Source organism: Neopelma chrysocephalum, unplaced genomic scaffold (genome assembly GCF_003984885.1).
Source record: "Neopelma chrysocephalum unplaced genomic scaffold, ASM398488v2 Primary Assembly neopelma1_345, whole genome shotgun sequence".
Taxonomy (NCBI): Eukaryota; Metazoa; Chordata; class Aves; order Passeriformes; family Pipridae; genus Neopelma; species Neopelma chrysocephalum.
The window spans coordinates 262,712-278,330 of record NW_020898009.1 but is presented as its reverse complement, the minus strand read 5'-3'; the positions used below and the strand labels follow the sequence as shown (position 1 = coordinate 278,330).

Here is a 15,619-nt window from a genome sequence, read left to right as displayed (position 1 = left end):
GGTTTGGGGTGCAGGGTTGGACTGGAGTATAGGGGTTGGTTTGGGGTGCTGGAGTTGGTTTGGGGTCGGGGTTGGTTTGGGGTGCAGGGCTTGGTTTAAGGTCGAGGTTGGTTTGGGGTACAGGGGTGATGGATTGCTTCAGGATCGGGGCTGGTTTGGGGTACAGGGTTGGCTTGGGATATGGGGTTGGTCTGGGGTTGGAACTGGTTTATGGTCAGGACTGGTTTAGGGTATGGGGCTGGTTTGGGGTCCGGGGGTAAGGGATTGGTTTGGGGTCGCGGTCGGTTTGGGGTATGGGGTTGGTTTGGGGTACAGGGGTGAAGGCCTGGTTTGGTGTGAGGGTTTGGTTTGGTGTACAGGAGAGCTGGTTAAGGGTACAGGGGTAAGGGCTGGTTTGGGGTATGGGGATGAAGAGTTGGTTTGGAACATGGGGGTGGTTGGTTCGGGGTATCAGGGTGAGGAGCTGACTTGGGGTGAGGGCCTGTTTTGGGGTACCAGAGTGAGGGGCTGGTTGAGGGTACAGGGCTAAAGGATTGGTTTGGGTTAGGGGCTGAGGGGCTGGGTTAGGGTACGGGGGTGAGGGGCTGGTTTGGGGTATGGAGGGGAGCGTGCGGGAGCCACACCGGGGCTGAGGGTGAGGGACAGGGCAGGGGGCAATCAAGGGGACAGCAGCAGCCTCATGGCACCAGGGCAGGCTGCTTGGGGGGGCACTTGGGGGAAATAGGTGGGAGAAGTGGGTTTGGGGACTCTAAAGGGGGGGAGGCGACACGAGGTCCAGGGGTGAGTGTGAGGGCAGCAGGGTTGTGGGTGTGAGGGGCAGGAATAGGTGACAATAAGGGTGAGGGGCAGGACCAGGTAACAATAAAGGTGAGGGGCAGATCTAGGTGACAATAAGGGCGAGGGGCAGGTCCAGGTGACAATAAGGGCTAGGGGCAGGACCAGGTGACAATAAGGATGAGGGGCAGGTCCAGGTGACGATGAAGGTGAGGGGCAGACAGGTGAGGGGCAGACGGAGGTGTCAATAAAAGTGAGGAGCAGATCCAGATGACAGTGAGGACAAGGGGCAGATCCAGGTGACAACGAGGGCAAGGAGCAGATCCAGGTGACAACGAGGGCAAGGAGCAGATCCAGGTGACAATGAGGACAAGGGGCAGATCCAAGTGACAAGGAGGGCAAAGGACAGACCCAGGTGACAATAAAGGTGCAGGTGCTGGGGCAGGGTAGGAGCGTGTTGAGGGGACAGCAGGCACTGGGGTGACCTTGGTTGAGCCCGAGGGCAGCGCAGGGGTGAGTGTGAGGGGCTGATCCAGGGGGATGTGGGTGCAAAGGGCTGGGCAGGAGCCAAGCAGGGGCACAGCAGGGATTTGGGCGCAGGGAGGGGGGTCTGGGGGATGTGGCTGTGAGGGGACACAGGGTGACAAGAGCATGGGTGTGATGGGTGACAGGGTGGAAGGTCAGGTCTGGGGGTCCCCAGGGTGGTTGGGGCTGTCTGGGGGAGGTCTGGGAGCGATGGGATGTGGGTGTTGCGTGTCCCCGTTGGTGGGTACGGGGTGTTTGTACCACAGACGCAGCTCTGAGGGGACCCAGTTTTGGGTGTTGGTGATGGGGGGTCACTGAGGGTCAGTTGTGACTCTCAGAAGCTGTGTAACAACAGGGTCAGTGGGGTCTGGGTGTGAGGGATTGCTGAGCCTGGAAAATGTCGGGTTTAAGTTGTTATAGGTCCGGAGAGAAAGGGAGAATGGGGGGTAGTGGGCAGGGGGACATTTTGGGGCAGCAGGGGGAGGTTTGGGGGCTGTTTGAGTGGAAGGCTAAGGATGGTGGGTGGTTGCATGGACGTGGATGGAGGTGGGAACAGTGAGGAGCCAATGCTGTGGCTGGAGGACAGTGTGGATGTGGGGCCAGTTCCTGGGCTGGGGCAGACACAGGAGAAGGACCAATGTGGAGATTAATGTGGTTCAGGTTTGGAGGGGAAGGGCTGTGAGCCACTATTAGGGCTGGGTGGGGCCAACAGGAGGGTTTGGGGGGTTAAAGAAGCTCCTCTTGGCAGATAAGCAGGTGCTGCTTAAAGGTGAGGTGCAGGGGGGAGAAGCAGCATCCTAAAGGGAGTATCTGGAGTTTGGGAGGCTCGGCTTTTGGAGCAGGAATGCTGCTGGCTCCTGGGGAGGGACAGCCTGGTGGAAGGAAGCTCCTGGGTTTGTGGGGGGACAAGGCTGGGCAAGGGGTGGAGTGGGACAGAGGGTGGTGGGAGGGTTCTACCACTGCAGGGGCATTTTGTTTGGAGGAAAAAGGCTAAAGGAGGGTTTTGGGAAGCAGGATGGAAACCCACTGGGTTCCACACTGGTCCAGGCCATGTGCCCGTGGGAATGAGGGATGCCTGCCCAGCACAGGGGTGATTTTTGGGCTGTCTGATGCTGGAAAGTTCATTGCTGCAGTGCCAGGGCCAGTTCTGGTGGTGTTGGGGCACTCAGTGGGGTTGTGTGTCCGAAGTCTATCCCATAGGGTGAGAAAATGGAAATCTTCCCGGGAATGGGCTGGGAATGCAGCCTGGATTGTGTGTTGTGGGCAGGGTTTGTGTAAGATGGTTACCTGCCTTGGATCCATCAGCTGTGGCAGTGACAGAGGCACTGTGTGTGTGTGTGAATTCCCTGGGCATGGCTGATTCCTGGAAAAGAAGGAATTGAGGAAAGGATGATTATCCTGGGCAGCGATTGCCTTCTCAGGGAGCTGCTGAGAGTACAAAGCACCCTTGGATGATGCTCCCCGTGGATTTGGGAGAAGGGGAGCTGTCTGTGTGAGCTGAACTCACGGAGGAAAAAAGACTTTTATTATTTGTTTGGGTTTTTTGACAGTCTGTAGATGGGCGTGTGACGCAGCCAATTTAAAAGGTGTTTTTATAAAAACGATTCCAGGCCAGGCAAGTCCAAAGCTGCCTTTTTAAGGTCTTTTTGCCACTCTCATGAGAAGAATTTCCCTCTAGTTGAGTTTTATGAAATAGCCACTTACCTGTTACTTTCCTGGAGAGCTTTAGGATGTTGGTCATTTAAGGGGGACTGGATTTAAGTAAAAGCAGAGAGAGGCTCCTTTGCTGAATGATGCCTCATAAAAAAAGAATTGCTACGTATCCACTGCTAATACAACCTCGATTTTTTTATCCTCTTGCCCGTTTTTATAAAAAGCTTCTTATTTCTTTCTCACGTACGATTCCAGCCTAAAAGTTTACCTGAACGAATGTTTAAAAAATACGATGAACCTTTTTCCCTCGAGGTGGTTTGTTTGGCCGTTTATTTCTTCATGAAGGAGTTGAAGTTCCCGGTAATGTTTTTAAACTTTGAGCCCCAAGAAGTGCAAGCGAGTGCTTTTAGCAGCGTTTAGAGCTTTGCAGTCACGTGCCACCTTCCACATGCCTCGGGTTTGCTCCGTCTCCTGTCAGAAACGCCCCTGCAGGAGGTTATTTTTTTATTTTTTTAAATTTTTTTTTTTTGGTTTACGGCTGTCAAGGGCTTGGCTTTAAAGGACTTGACGTGTCACGAGATGCTGGAGGTGCAGCTGGCAAGTGGAAAGGGGCAGGTGAAAATGATTTCCTTAAGTGTGGTGGTATATTCCACGTGCTTGTCTGGTTGGCTGAGAGACGTAATTAAATTTGGCACGATAATCACCCCGTCTTATCTCGATGTGTGTGATAACTGTATTTATGGCCTCCACTGCTTTTATTTACATGGAACGCTGGGGCTGTAAAGACACGACTTGTGCCTCATTAACCTGTTAATCCCTCCCATCTTCCGGGTTGGCAGCGAGGGAGGGATGAATGTTGGAGCAACGAGTTGCAGTCTGACGATATTCCAATTCCCTTTTTCCTTGGGAAATCTGTTTATTTAGCCTGCGGTCGGATGTATAAATAACACACCAGCCATCAGTGGTGCTCTTGGGGGTGGAGAAGGTTGATTTGGGAAGGACTTCAGGTGACCTTCAGTGTTTTTGAGGTGTGGAACCAGCGGTGGAGCTGTTCACAGATAAAGATCTCGGTGGTAACAGAAGCTGAAGTAGAAAACAGGGGCCGTGCCTGATGCGCTGGTGTTTTCTATTTCTGTGCAAACCTCCTGGGCTGGGCTGTGTGATCTGGGCAGGAGAGGAGCTGCTGCTGGCAGGGATGAGAGATCCCCCACTCCCAGAGCTGCAGCAGCATCCTGGGATAAGGTTTGGAGCGGTGGGAGCTCCAGACTCCGGGGTTAAATTGGCAGCGCTGGGTGTGCAATCACAGAGGTGCCTCAGGCTCGGGGAACAGGCTCCTCCAGGCTCTGTGTGCAGCTCAGTGACAGCCTCTAGTCCTGCCTAAACTGAGTCCTGTCAGCCTGCTGCCTGATTAACACATGGAATTAAGGTTGGGAATGCTCTAAGGTCATCCAGTCCAACCATTCTCCAGCATTAACCCCTGTCCCCAAGTGCCACATCCACAGGGATTTTAAATCCCTTCAGGGATGGGGACTCCAGCACTGCCCTGGGCAGCTGTGCCAGGGCTGGACAGCCCTTTCCATGAAGGAATTTTCCCTGTTGTCCAACCTAAACCTCCCCTGGCACAGCTGGAAGCTGTTCCCTCTCCTCCTGTCTCTTGTTCCCTGGGAGCAGAGCCTGACGCTCCCCCCTCCTGTCAGGGAGTTGCAGAGCCAGAAGGTCCCCCCTGAGCCTCCTTTTCTCCAGGCTGAGCCCCCCCAGCTCCCTCAGCTGCTCCTCATCTGCCAAGGGAGGTAAAGCACAGGGTGAGAAACGACCTCTGGTTCACACGGATTTATTGTCCCGAGATTGTAAAGGATTGGATTAAGGAATTCAGGATAACGATTGATTCCTGGAACAGTCACTGTGGATTGTGCCTGGAGGCTCCGGGATGGGCAGTTTGATGTTTGACTGTAGCTGAAAATATTATTTTGGCTGAATAATGAATAATGGCACATGATTCCAGGAGTCTGGATTTTGCGTGTCGAGGCACTTGGTTCTCCTTTCATGGTGATACTTTACTTTTCTGGAGGTGGGAGATGGGAAATACTAAAGCAGGGCTTAACCAACCGGCCTGACAGAGAAAGCAAAAAAAGATTACTGTGTATCCTTTAACTCCCTTTTTATTAATTTAATGGGAGCAGTTATGTGTTGCTCATTGAACATTATGAAGGAGTTGGTGTGTCCTTGGCCAAGGAATATTAGGGGGAAGAGGAATTTTATCTCTAGATTTGGGTAAATCGCCACCTGAGAGAGTGGCAAGCTGGGAAAGAACTATCACAGTTCCCATTGTTAAATAAATGGCAGCTTTTGGTCCAAAGCTTATTATCCAGACCCATTGTCTTTAAAAAGCCACCTGAGGCAGTTCAAAGCTTTGGGAAAAGTCAGGGAACTGCTCTGGAGATCCAAGGATGCTGGAGATTTGAATCAAATCAGTTTAAAGTGCTCAAATTAGATTTGGGGGCAGCATTTGTGCCTGATCCCCGTTCTGTTGCTCCCTTTTCATTAGGGTATTATTGTGCTTTAAAATGATTTTCTCTTCCATGCTGCTGCTGGAAGGGCTCACTCAAACATTGTGCCCTGGTAATAAGAGAATAAGCTATTCAAGTAGGAAATACTTAAACATAATCAATTTTAATGAATACACTGGGGGAAAAAAAAAAGAGCATTTCTGTGCTTTTATTTAGTTCCTGGAGTCATTATTTCCAACTGTGGGTTTATAATTTTGCTAGGAGGTGGATGTGGATATCTTTATGTATTCATTGTATATGTTTTTGTCTATCCATACATGTTAATAATATATAAATATTATAAATTTTGGGACTTGGAGCAATCTGGGATAGTGGAAGGTGTCCCTGCCCATGGCAGGGGGTATGAACTGGGTGATATTAAAGGCCCCTTCCAACAGAAACTATTCCATGAATTTATTTAAATGGTCTGTTCCTTGTGAGAGAAGCCCATGGCTAATATTTAATCTGAATTCTCACTGGTTTATCGTTCCTTTTGCTGGCTTTATTGGCCAGTCTGATATTTTACAAGGGCTGCTTCAAGAACAGAAATTCACCTGCGAAATAATTCCATGTTTTGGAAATATCTGAGATGTTTTGCACTTTTCTGCCTCGCACAGAAGGACCAACATAAATATTTGAGTTGGGGAGGTTTTGTTAATGTTTGCAATAAGCTCCCTGCTTATTTTCAGTCTGCTTTATCCAAGGATTCAGCAGTGGAAAAGCCAGAGCAGTGAGACAAAGCAGCTCCCGCTGGATCCTCCCTGTTGCCTCTGCTTCACACGTTCCCTGCTGGAACTTGAGTTGTTGGAATTATTGATCAGGAATAAGCCCTGTCCTGCTCCTGTCTTCATGCTGAGTGTTGGGACCTCCTGGAATGGAGCAGGTAGAGGATAACATTCCTCTGCCAATTCCAGGGATGTACAAACACCTCCTGATCCGCAGCGTCGACGTTCCTGCCTCGCTTCTCTAAGTCTGGTTAAATATCTGGATATCAGGGGATACTTCTCAGGGAATAACCTTCCTTGGCAGTTGTCTGACACTGCTCTACATCTTCCCATTATTTCCCAGTTGCTGCTTTCATTATAGGTCCAAAATAATCATAGAATCATGAACTGGTTTGGATTGGAAGGGACGTTAAAGATCACCTGGTTCCACCTCCTGCCCTGGGCAGGGACATCTTCCACTAGCCCAGGTTGCTCCAAGACCTCTCCAACCTGGCCTTGGACATTTCCAGGGATGGGGCAGCCACAGTTTCTCTGGGAAACTACTAAAATAATCCCATGTCCAACCAGGTGTTCGTTACCATCTTCATCAATTGACATTTAACATGAACAGCCTCTGTTGAAACACCAACAAACCCCTGGGGTCAGCACTGTTTTCACAGAAAAGACTCGATTTTTTTTAATTAAAACCAGCCAAAATAATAGGACCAGCAGTGCTTTTATCACGTCCTGATAAAGCTAAATAATATTGGGAATGCATGGGATGGATTTGACTTTGCCTGGCTTCTTCCTCTGCAGCTTTTGTGAGCAATCAAATTGCAAAGCCTGAGCTTCCTGTCTGTGAAATCCATGCTGAAAATCCTCAATATATTGAGATAATGCTGCTGCTGACCAGGCTGTTGTCTCATTGCATTAATTCAGGATACCCTTGGGTGCTCTTTTCTTAAACAGTTCCCTTGAAGAAGTTGTTTTTTTTTCCAATTCGAAGTTCCAAGTACAGCACTTGGAATTAGCTCCTTGATCTGGGAGAGCTTGGCTTTTTTTTTTTCCCCCTGCACTCAAGATATTCTCAGCGAGTAGCAGCTCTGAAATCACATCTTCTAAAGCCCAGGGAGAAGATAGAGCAAAAAAAGGCAGGAGATGAGGTTGAGAGTGATGTGATTGTGTAGGTGAAGTGGTTTTGAGGGAAGCAGGGAGCCGCTCCAGGCTGGAATTCACCCTGGGAAGGAGCACAGCGGGTTTTATGCCAGTACTTTGTTCTTGCACGGCCACGTGCTCGCATCTGCCCCTGGAACCGCTGCAGCCGCTTGGAAGCGGGGCTGGAAAATGTGATAATCAATTTTACGGCAGAGAACAGAGCTGATAATTTGCTTTTGTGCAGGGCTTTGAATGAAATACTCGTCGAGGCGCCCGAAAACGCCGGAGCAATAACGATGTTTGCTTTGTGCTTCCTGCTTTTGTTCCCGGGCTTTGTTTGGGGCTGATCCCTCCTGGAGTTCCCTCAGATCCACTTGAGACTGTCACTAATGCCCTTCCCTCCCCGTGGCTTAAAATGAATATTTATTTGGTGGAGGGGCAGGTTCGCTGCCGGGGTTTTTGGGGGATGTGCTGCTTGCAGAAGGATTCCAGGCACGGTTTGGGCTTGTGGGACTTGAAATCCTTGGGATTCTGAGAATGGAAGGGCTCTGTCGTGATTGTGGCACCATCAGGGTTGGGAAGAGCCCTTAATTGCTCACAGAACAGGCTCCCTGTGGCAATCTGATTAATTTGGGACTTCAGAATTTGGCACCTCCGAATAGTGGGGGGAGTTGGAAGATAATTTAAAGGAAATGGACTCAGTGTTTTGGGCTGAAAATCACCTCAGTGCATCTCACGGAAGAAATAACAATTCCAATGTTTTCCTGATGAGCTGAGCGATAAAGAAAGGCAGCTGATCTCCAAATCTGATCTGTGAAGTACTTCTGGACACCCCAGGATCTGGAAAACATTCCTGGTCCTGGAGTGGCTTCATTTGGTATTTGAGTTTCCTGCAGCATCACTGGACTCAGAATTTGCAGTTCTCTGAAAAAGCAGAAGTGGCATTAAGCTGGTTTTGGGGACAGAGGTGGTCTGGGCATTCCAACCAAGGGTTTTCCAACGTGTCAAATCCCTTTTTTTCCCTGCCATGCCTGCAGGAGTAAATCATAGAATCATAGAATCAGCTGGGTTGGAAGGGACCTCCGAGATCATCAAGTCCAACCCTTGATCCAACCCCGCCGTGGTTCCCAGCCCATGGCACTGATGCCACATCCAGTCTGTCCTTAAACACCTCCAGGGATGGAGAATCCACCACTTCCCTGGGCAGCCCATTCCAATGGCTGAGCACCTTCTCTGGAAAGAAATTCTTCCTAATATCCAATGTAAACCTCCCCTGGCACAGCTGAAGACCCTGAGCCCTCTTGTCTTGCTGAGAGTTGCCTGGGAAAAGAGACCAACCCCCCCCTGGCTCCCCCCTCCTGTCAGGGAGTTGGAGAGAGTGAGGAGGTCTCCCCTGAGCCTCCTCTTCTCCAGGCTGAACAGCCCCAGCTCCCTCAGCCTCTCCTCATAGGACTTGCACTCGAGTCCCTTCCCCAGCCTCGTTGCTCTCCTCTGGACCTGCTCCAGGACCTCAATGTCCTTCCTGAGCTGAGGGCCCAGAACTGGACACAGCACTCCAGGGGTGGCCTCACCAGTGCTGAGTCCAGGGGAAGAATCACTTCCTTGGACCTGTTGGCCACACTGTTCCTGCTCCAGGCCAGGATCCATTGGCCCTCTTGGCCACCTGGGCACACTCTGGCTCCTGTTCAGCTTCCTGTCCATCCCCACTCCCAGCTCCCTCCCTGCCTGGCTGCTCTCCAGCCCCTCTGTCCCAGCCTTGCTGTACACAACGACCTGGGCTGCGCTCGGTGCATGTAACGAAATTTAAATAGGGGTTGTTGCTTCTTGTAGGTACAGAGTGTTACACATCCTCTTTGGGCTGGAAATTATCCATAATATCCTTTCCCATGAGCCAGTGCCGCTCATCTTTGCACAGAAACTCATGTAGGACGTGCAAATACAGCTGTGAAAAATCCCAGATTTTCCATTATTCGTCTTCCCCTCCTCTACTCCCTGATTTTTTTTCAGAGCCCTTGTTTTATTCTTCAGGCTGAAAGGAAACCAAACTGAGGAAAGCTGCGTTAGGAAAACACCCTCTGGAAGACTTTCTTTATTAGTCAGTGTTTGTGTTGCATGAAAATTTAATATCCGTCTCCAAGGTGGTGCTCGTCTCCTCGAAGGATAAGAAGCTTGGCACACATGAATTAGCATTTTTTGTCAGCTCCCTTTTTATAAACTTCAGATGCAGAAGGTGAGAACTGCGTCTTCCATTCAGAAAATTGAGGTTGGGTTTAATATTATTCCCTTGTGAAGGGGAAGAACAACTGTGGCTTCAGTTGCTCTGTGATTAAAGCTGTGGCAGTTCCATCCCTGCTGGTTTTCCAGTCATTCCTATGGAATAAAGTGACTCCTCCAGTGGATTAGTTGTGTGTTTTCCCCCATTTGCTTTGTGCTTGTGTCGTTATCCCCTTCCTTCCACAGTTTTGTGTGGTGCTCCACGTGTTGCTGCCAGATATTTTTCATGGAAATTGCCTTATCCCGGGAAAACCCACGATCCAGGTTCACCCTGGGCACAGTGGGTGGATTTCATGGCTTGTTACGCTCCACAACACGTCTGAGTTCCTCCAAAATAAACTTTCCAAGGCGGTTTTGTGAAGGGTTTTTTTGCAGCACGTTTCCTGTGCACCTGCCTGGTTAAGGATTCATTTCCGTGGCCGATCCCCATTAACGCAGAGTGGAGTGTCCTGGGAATTTTATAGGGATTTCAGAGCTTGGATCTCCAGTGTGACACACTTTTGATCTTGTGTGGAATCAGCAAAAACGATGCCAAGAAGATTTCCAGCCTTTGCAAGGAGGCAGAGTGGTGTGGGACTGAAGTGCTGACTGGGCAGGGCAGCGCTACAGGAAAAAAAAATCAGGGAAAATTCCGGAGTTATTTCCCATCAAGGACTTCTGTGCTGCCAAAAAAAAGTATCCTACTCCATCCAAACTGTGAGCAGACATCGAAGTTGCTGGTTTGCTGGAAGCAAAGTATTGAATTCTTAGCAATATAGTGGAAAATACTGCGTTTTGAGGTCACTGGTGGCTCTGTAATCCTCATTTTTTCCCAGTGGAGCTCGGGAACAGGCGGAATTGTGGGGTCAGTTTTTATTTTTTTGCTGAAAAACTTGCCATTTATTGTTGTGCAAGATTCACTCTTGCCTTTCCATCTGCATTTATTTATAGTTGCTGCCTGTTTGCTTTGACAGCGTGTTGGTGCTTTTTAGTTTCAGGGATTGATTTATTCCGTTGGAACACGGACCAGCAGCTCTGGAAATTTGGGGCACTCTGTGTCTTTCTCCCACGTGCACAGGTTTAAAGTCCCTGGTTTTCATTTTGGGGACTGGACATGGGGATTTAAATATGCCCTGGTTCAACTTTGGGAGGGTGAATCATTTTGAGGAGGTGTTGCTGTGGCTCAAAGTCAACCCCAGAACTCGCCTTCCCGCCTCTGCACGTTCCCTCTGAAACATCCATTCTCACACTGCTGGGATTTTTTGTTTCCTGGTGGATGTCACTGGTAATTTATTAGCTTGTTTTATCTGGATTTATGTGGTGAACCCAAAAAAATACTCAGTTAAAACGTGTTAAAATAGCGATTCCTGGCTCATTTCCAGCTTTCCTTGGTACCTGAGCCGTGGAGGATTTCTGGGACAGCAGGAAAACGTTGTCAGCACCAGCAGAATTCCCACATGGGAATGGCACAGTAACAGTTTCCATGCAGGTTTGGTGTTTGAATATGAAGGATGTGGATTCCTGGTGGAAACAGGAATGTGTGATCCAGATGGAAAAGCTGAAGTGACTTTGTAGCCTGTAACTTTATGTTCCCTTGGGAATAAATGGCCACAGACTTCAGGAGTCAAACAGAAGCACAGTTCATCATCTAATCCCCTTACTTTCCCTATCTGTGCAATTAGGACAAATGATTTATATGTTTTAAAGCTGTCCTGATGATGGTGCAATTTAAATAGGAATTTGGAGGTTTGGAAGCATATTTTCATGGCACTTTTGCATGGCAACTGGGATTCAGTTGTCTATTCTGAGAATAATACTGCCCTACAGAAGAAATGTGGTTAATGTTACTATAAATATGCCTAAATCGTCTTCACTGAGGCTGATGAAAAAGGATATTGTGTGTGTTAAAAGTGATGGGCTTTAAATGTGATCTTAATTTCCCTATTCAGCGCTGAAGGGAATTCGTCACGTGGAATTAAAGGACAAAAAAAAAAAATCCCGATGTGAAAATGGTGTTATCAGATCAAAGCTGGTGGAGGCATCAGAGCAGCTTCTGGGCCTGAGCTCTGCTTGTTTTTCAAAGCAAGATGTGTGTGGATGAGGCTGTGGATGAGATGGGACATCCTGTGCCATGTTCCCACCCTCTAAATCCCACTGGTTTTCCAGCCTCTCAAGGCAGGTGGGATGGTGGCTCTCCCTATGGATTGTGTACCTGGGCTCCTGGAGGAGTGACCCTTGGTAAGATTTGACCATCAGGGCTGATGAGATCAGGAACTGAGGGTGTGCTGGAGGTTCTCCCAGGGAAGATGAAGGGAAATCTTTCCCCTTATTTTGTAGGTTGCTGTAACTTTGTGCAGCTTGTTCACGGAATCAGGGAATGGTTTGGGTTGGGAGGGACCTTAAAGGCCATCCAGTTCCACTCCCTGCCATGGGCAGGGACACCTTCCACTAGCCCAGCTGGATCCAGCCTGGCCTTGGACACTTCCAGGGATCCAGGGGCAGCCACAGCTTCTCTGCCCAACCTGGGCCAGGGCCTCCCCACCCTCCCAGCCAGGAATTCCTTCCCAGTATCCCATCTAACCCTGCCCTCTGGCACTGGGAAGCCATTCTCCCTTGTCCTGTCCCTCCATCCCTTGTCCCCAGTCCCTCTCCAGCTCTCCTGGAGCCCCTTCAGGCCCTGCAAGGGGCTCTCAGCTCTCCCTGGAGCCTTCTCTTCTCCAGGGAAACCCCCCCAGCTCTCCCAGCCTGGCTCCACAGGATTCCTTGCTGTGGATTTGAAGAAGAAATTCTCTGGGAGGCAACCATGTGTTTATGTGTCCATTGATTTCTGTTCACACTTGAATTTTTCATGTGTTTCCTATTGATTTAAAGCTATAAATTTGCAAAAATGATATACTTGCAGCAACCTGAGCCCTTCCTGGGCTCTCTCTGGACATCAAGGCTGTCTTACTTTTCTATAGTAAATAACAAGTGAACTTCTGCCATTCGCTGCAGGAAATCTTTCTGTTCAGATCTAGGGAGATTTCCAGGATTCTATAGAACACAACTGGAATTGTTTTCATTAGTATCTTGTGACATAAGGATTTTGTGACCACAAGCAGCAAATTCACACCAAAAATTTAAGAGTAGGTGGGTGAGAGTTGCTACCCTGGAGGAGATGAACCACTCTGGGTGATCTCTGGGGTAATTTTGTTGTACCTGGAGAAGAAAAAAACACCCATTTTGAGTTGGAGGGTTTTTAAGTTCTCCAAACTTACAGGTGATCAGAGCAGTAAAAGGTGCTGTGCTGGGTGGAGCTTTGGAAGCCCTTTGGGAATCTGGGCTGTGGAGGGGTTAAGGATTAACAGCAGGTCAGAGCTGGGATTTGGCACAAGATGCTTTCCCTTGAAGCTCCAATTAAATAAAAAACACCACCCAGATAGCTGTAATTTAATGGGGTTAAATATATATCCACACATTTTTCTCTCTCTCTCTCTCCCCTGTCTGGCATTTTCAACAGAGATACTTCTTTAATGCCTTAGAGTAGCTCAGAGTCTTTTTATCAGCTTTTTCTCTTGGTGGTTCATGTTCATTATTAGGCCCTTAAAAACAAGCTCTGGGAAAATCTGGCCCTAATAAGTTGTGTGTTGCTGTAACTTCTGCAAGGAGTGAAAACAGTAGGAGTGGTAGTTTCTAAATTTTCTTTTTTGGGCTGTTTTTCTTTTGGCAGCAACTTCTGCACCCAGTGAGTGTAAAACACTTGTGGTGTGGGTAAAGCTCTGCAGCTACCGAGGTGTGGAGTTAAGATAATTATTGTGCAGGTCACTTGATCTTCCTTAATGTATAATATCCTGTTGAAGTGCTGGAGCTGAGGAGGAAAGAGGACAGGTCAGCAGTGTGAAACAGCTGTCCAAGGTAGCTTTGATGTGTGTAATTTGGAGTATATTACGTATCATCTCATCCTGATCTCGGTAGCAAAGGTCTTGCTGATTAGACAGTAAAATATCTCAAAGGCAAATTTGCTGGTGCTGACACTGTTTGAGATGTTCACTGACATGCAGAGTGAACCAAACCCAGGCTTTTCAGGTGTGGGGTTTTGAAGTGAAACCCTGCCTGGGGTGTCAGTATGGAAATGAAATGTTGTTGTGAACTGCCTTTTGAGGAACCCTCTCCCTGTCCATGGAGTGCACGGGACGTGTCCCTGTTGAACAGGCACTGAGAGTTTTAGGGGACTGAAGGCAGGTGATGGGGATGTGCCACCTGCAGCCTCATCCCAGGTCACCTTCAGGAATATTCCTGCAGGAGGGAAGAGGAGACTGAGGTCAGACCTCATGGGGATCTGCAGATTCCTCCCGAGGGGCAGCTCCATCTCTGCTCTGGGTGAGCAGGGACAGGACCCAGGGAATGGCTGGAGCTGTGCCAGGGCAGGGTCAGGTTGGATCTCAGGGAAAGATTCTTCCCCCACAGGGTGGTTGGGCACTGCCCAGGCTCCCCAGGGCAGTGGGCACAGCCCCAAGGCTGCCAGAGCTGCAGGAGGGTTTGGACAACGCTCTGAGGGACAGGGTGGGATTGTTGGAGTGTCTGTGCAGGGCTGAGGGTTGGACTGGATGATCCCTGTGGGTCCCTTCCAGCTCAGGATATTCCATGATTCTGTGTGCAGGTGAAGCCAAAGGCAGTTCAGCAGTCTTCCCTGCTGTCCTTGCTTTCCAGGGATATCCAGAGCAAACTCAGGGCAGCAAATTGCACCAGGAGTGAAAACGGGGAAGGGGAATGGCTGAGCATCACTTGGTCTGCTTTGGGGTGGGGTTTTCTGGGGGGTTTTGGTGTTTTGTTTTGTTTTTCCCAGTTGTGGTGCGTTCCTTGGCTCCTTCCCTGTGTTTTCCCTGAAGTTTCAGTTCCCAAGGGGATAGCACTTCCCTCTCAGAATGAATTAATACAGGACAGAATTCCAGGGTTGATTCATGAATGGGAGAACAGCTTTGATGGGGAGTTGATTCCCAACCCCTGCAGACTGAGGTCAAGGTGCCACCAGACTTCTGGGATCAGGGCCTTACCTGGATATCTGAATGTGCTCTTGGAAGGCTGTTTTCCACCTTAAGGTTTTGCAGGATGGGGGATCCTTTCCCAAGCTGACTGTGAAACGGCAGAGCTGGAAAGGAGGACATGGGACACATGAAAACATATCATGTTACTTATTTGCACCGAGGGAGTCTGTAGGAGTCCCAGTCATAACATTTGGAATGTGTTCCCCCTAAAATAGTCCATGTTGTACGTTGTCCTGATTATTTGTGCTGGCAGGATTCACGTTCACTGATTCAAATCAGATTTTCTGCCTTTTTTCATTGCGGCTCTTTTAATCTTAATGCTTTGATTAGATTTTCCAGAAGTTTTATTATGTCCTCTGTATCCTTAATTCACTTTTAAAATCTTTTCCTTCATCTAATTGTAATCAAATTTTGCCCTTGGGCAGGTGTGCTCATAATCTTTTAAGAGCAGTTTTAAAAGTAGGGGGAAGAAGGTGAAGAGCTGGTCATAGAAAGTGGCATTAGTTGAGTCTTTGGACTGTAAAACAGTGATTAAAAAAAAAAAAGAAGTTGAGGGGAAGATGATCTGATATCTACAGGCCCATCAGTGTGACCTTGAGAGCAAACAGGGATTTAAAAGCACATTTCTAAAGGAAAGAATGGCAGAGACAGGAATTGCCAGGTAGATTTGCCATGTGTGAGTGCTGCTGTTTTAAACACAGTATATATGTGTGTGGGAGATGTTTTTTAAGCATCATTTGGGATGAAGGCAGCTGTAAGGGATAAATAAATCCTGGCTGGGCTTTGGAAGCCTCTTGGATTCAGTGGCAGCACCCGAAGCTGGACTGCAGTAAATGACCTGTGAAGGACTTTTCACCTTTGCTGTGGGAGCCAGGAAAACTGGGGGGTTTCTCTTCTATTCTGTCATTTTTATTGATAGAAAATTAATCAGGTGCTTCCTCATGTTGTAGGTATGGAAAGGGAGCAGTTGGTGAGGTGTTAAATG

At 48.7% G+C, this 15,619-nt stretch overlaps 1 protein-coding gene across 1 annotated transcript in view; it reads left to right on the top strand.

Annotated features, from left to right (window-relative positions):
- The first annotated feature begins 977 nt into the window (after window positions 1–977).
- The window catches only part of ATRN (attractin), a 159,346-nt gene continuing 144,704 nt past the window's right edge, over window positions 978–15,619 (top strand). The window contains exons 1-2 of the mRNA XM_027705559.1: window positions 978–983; window positions 9,454–9,587. Of these exons, the coding sequence (XP_027561360.1) occupies window positions 978–983; window positions 9,454–9,587 (140 nt within the window). The remainder of the gene's footprint in view (window positions 984–9,453; window positions 9,588–15,619) is intronic.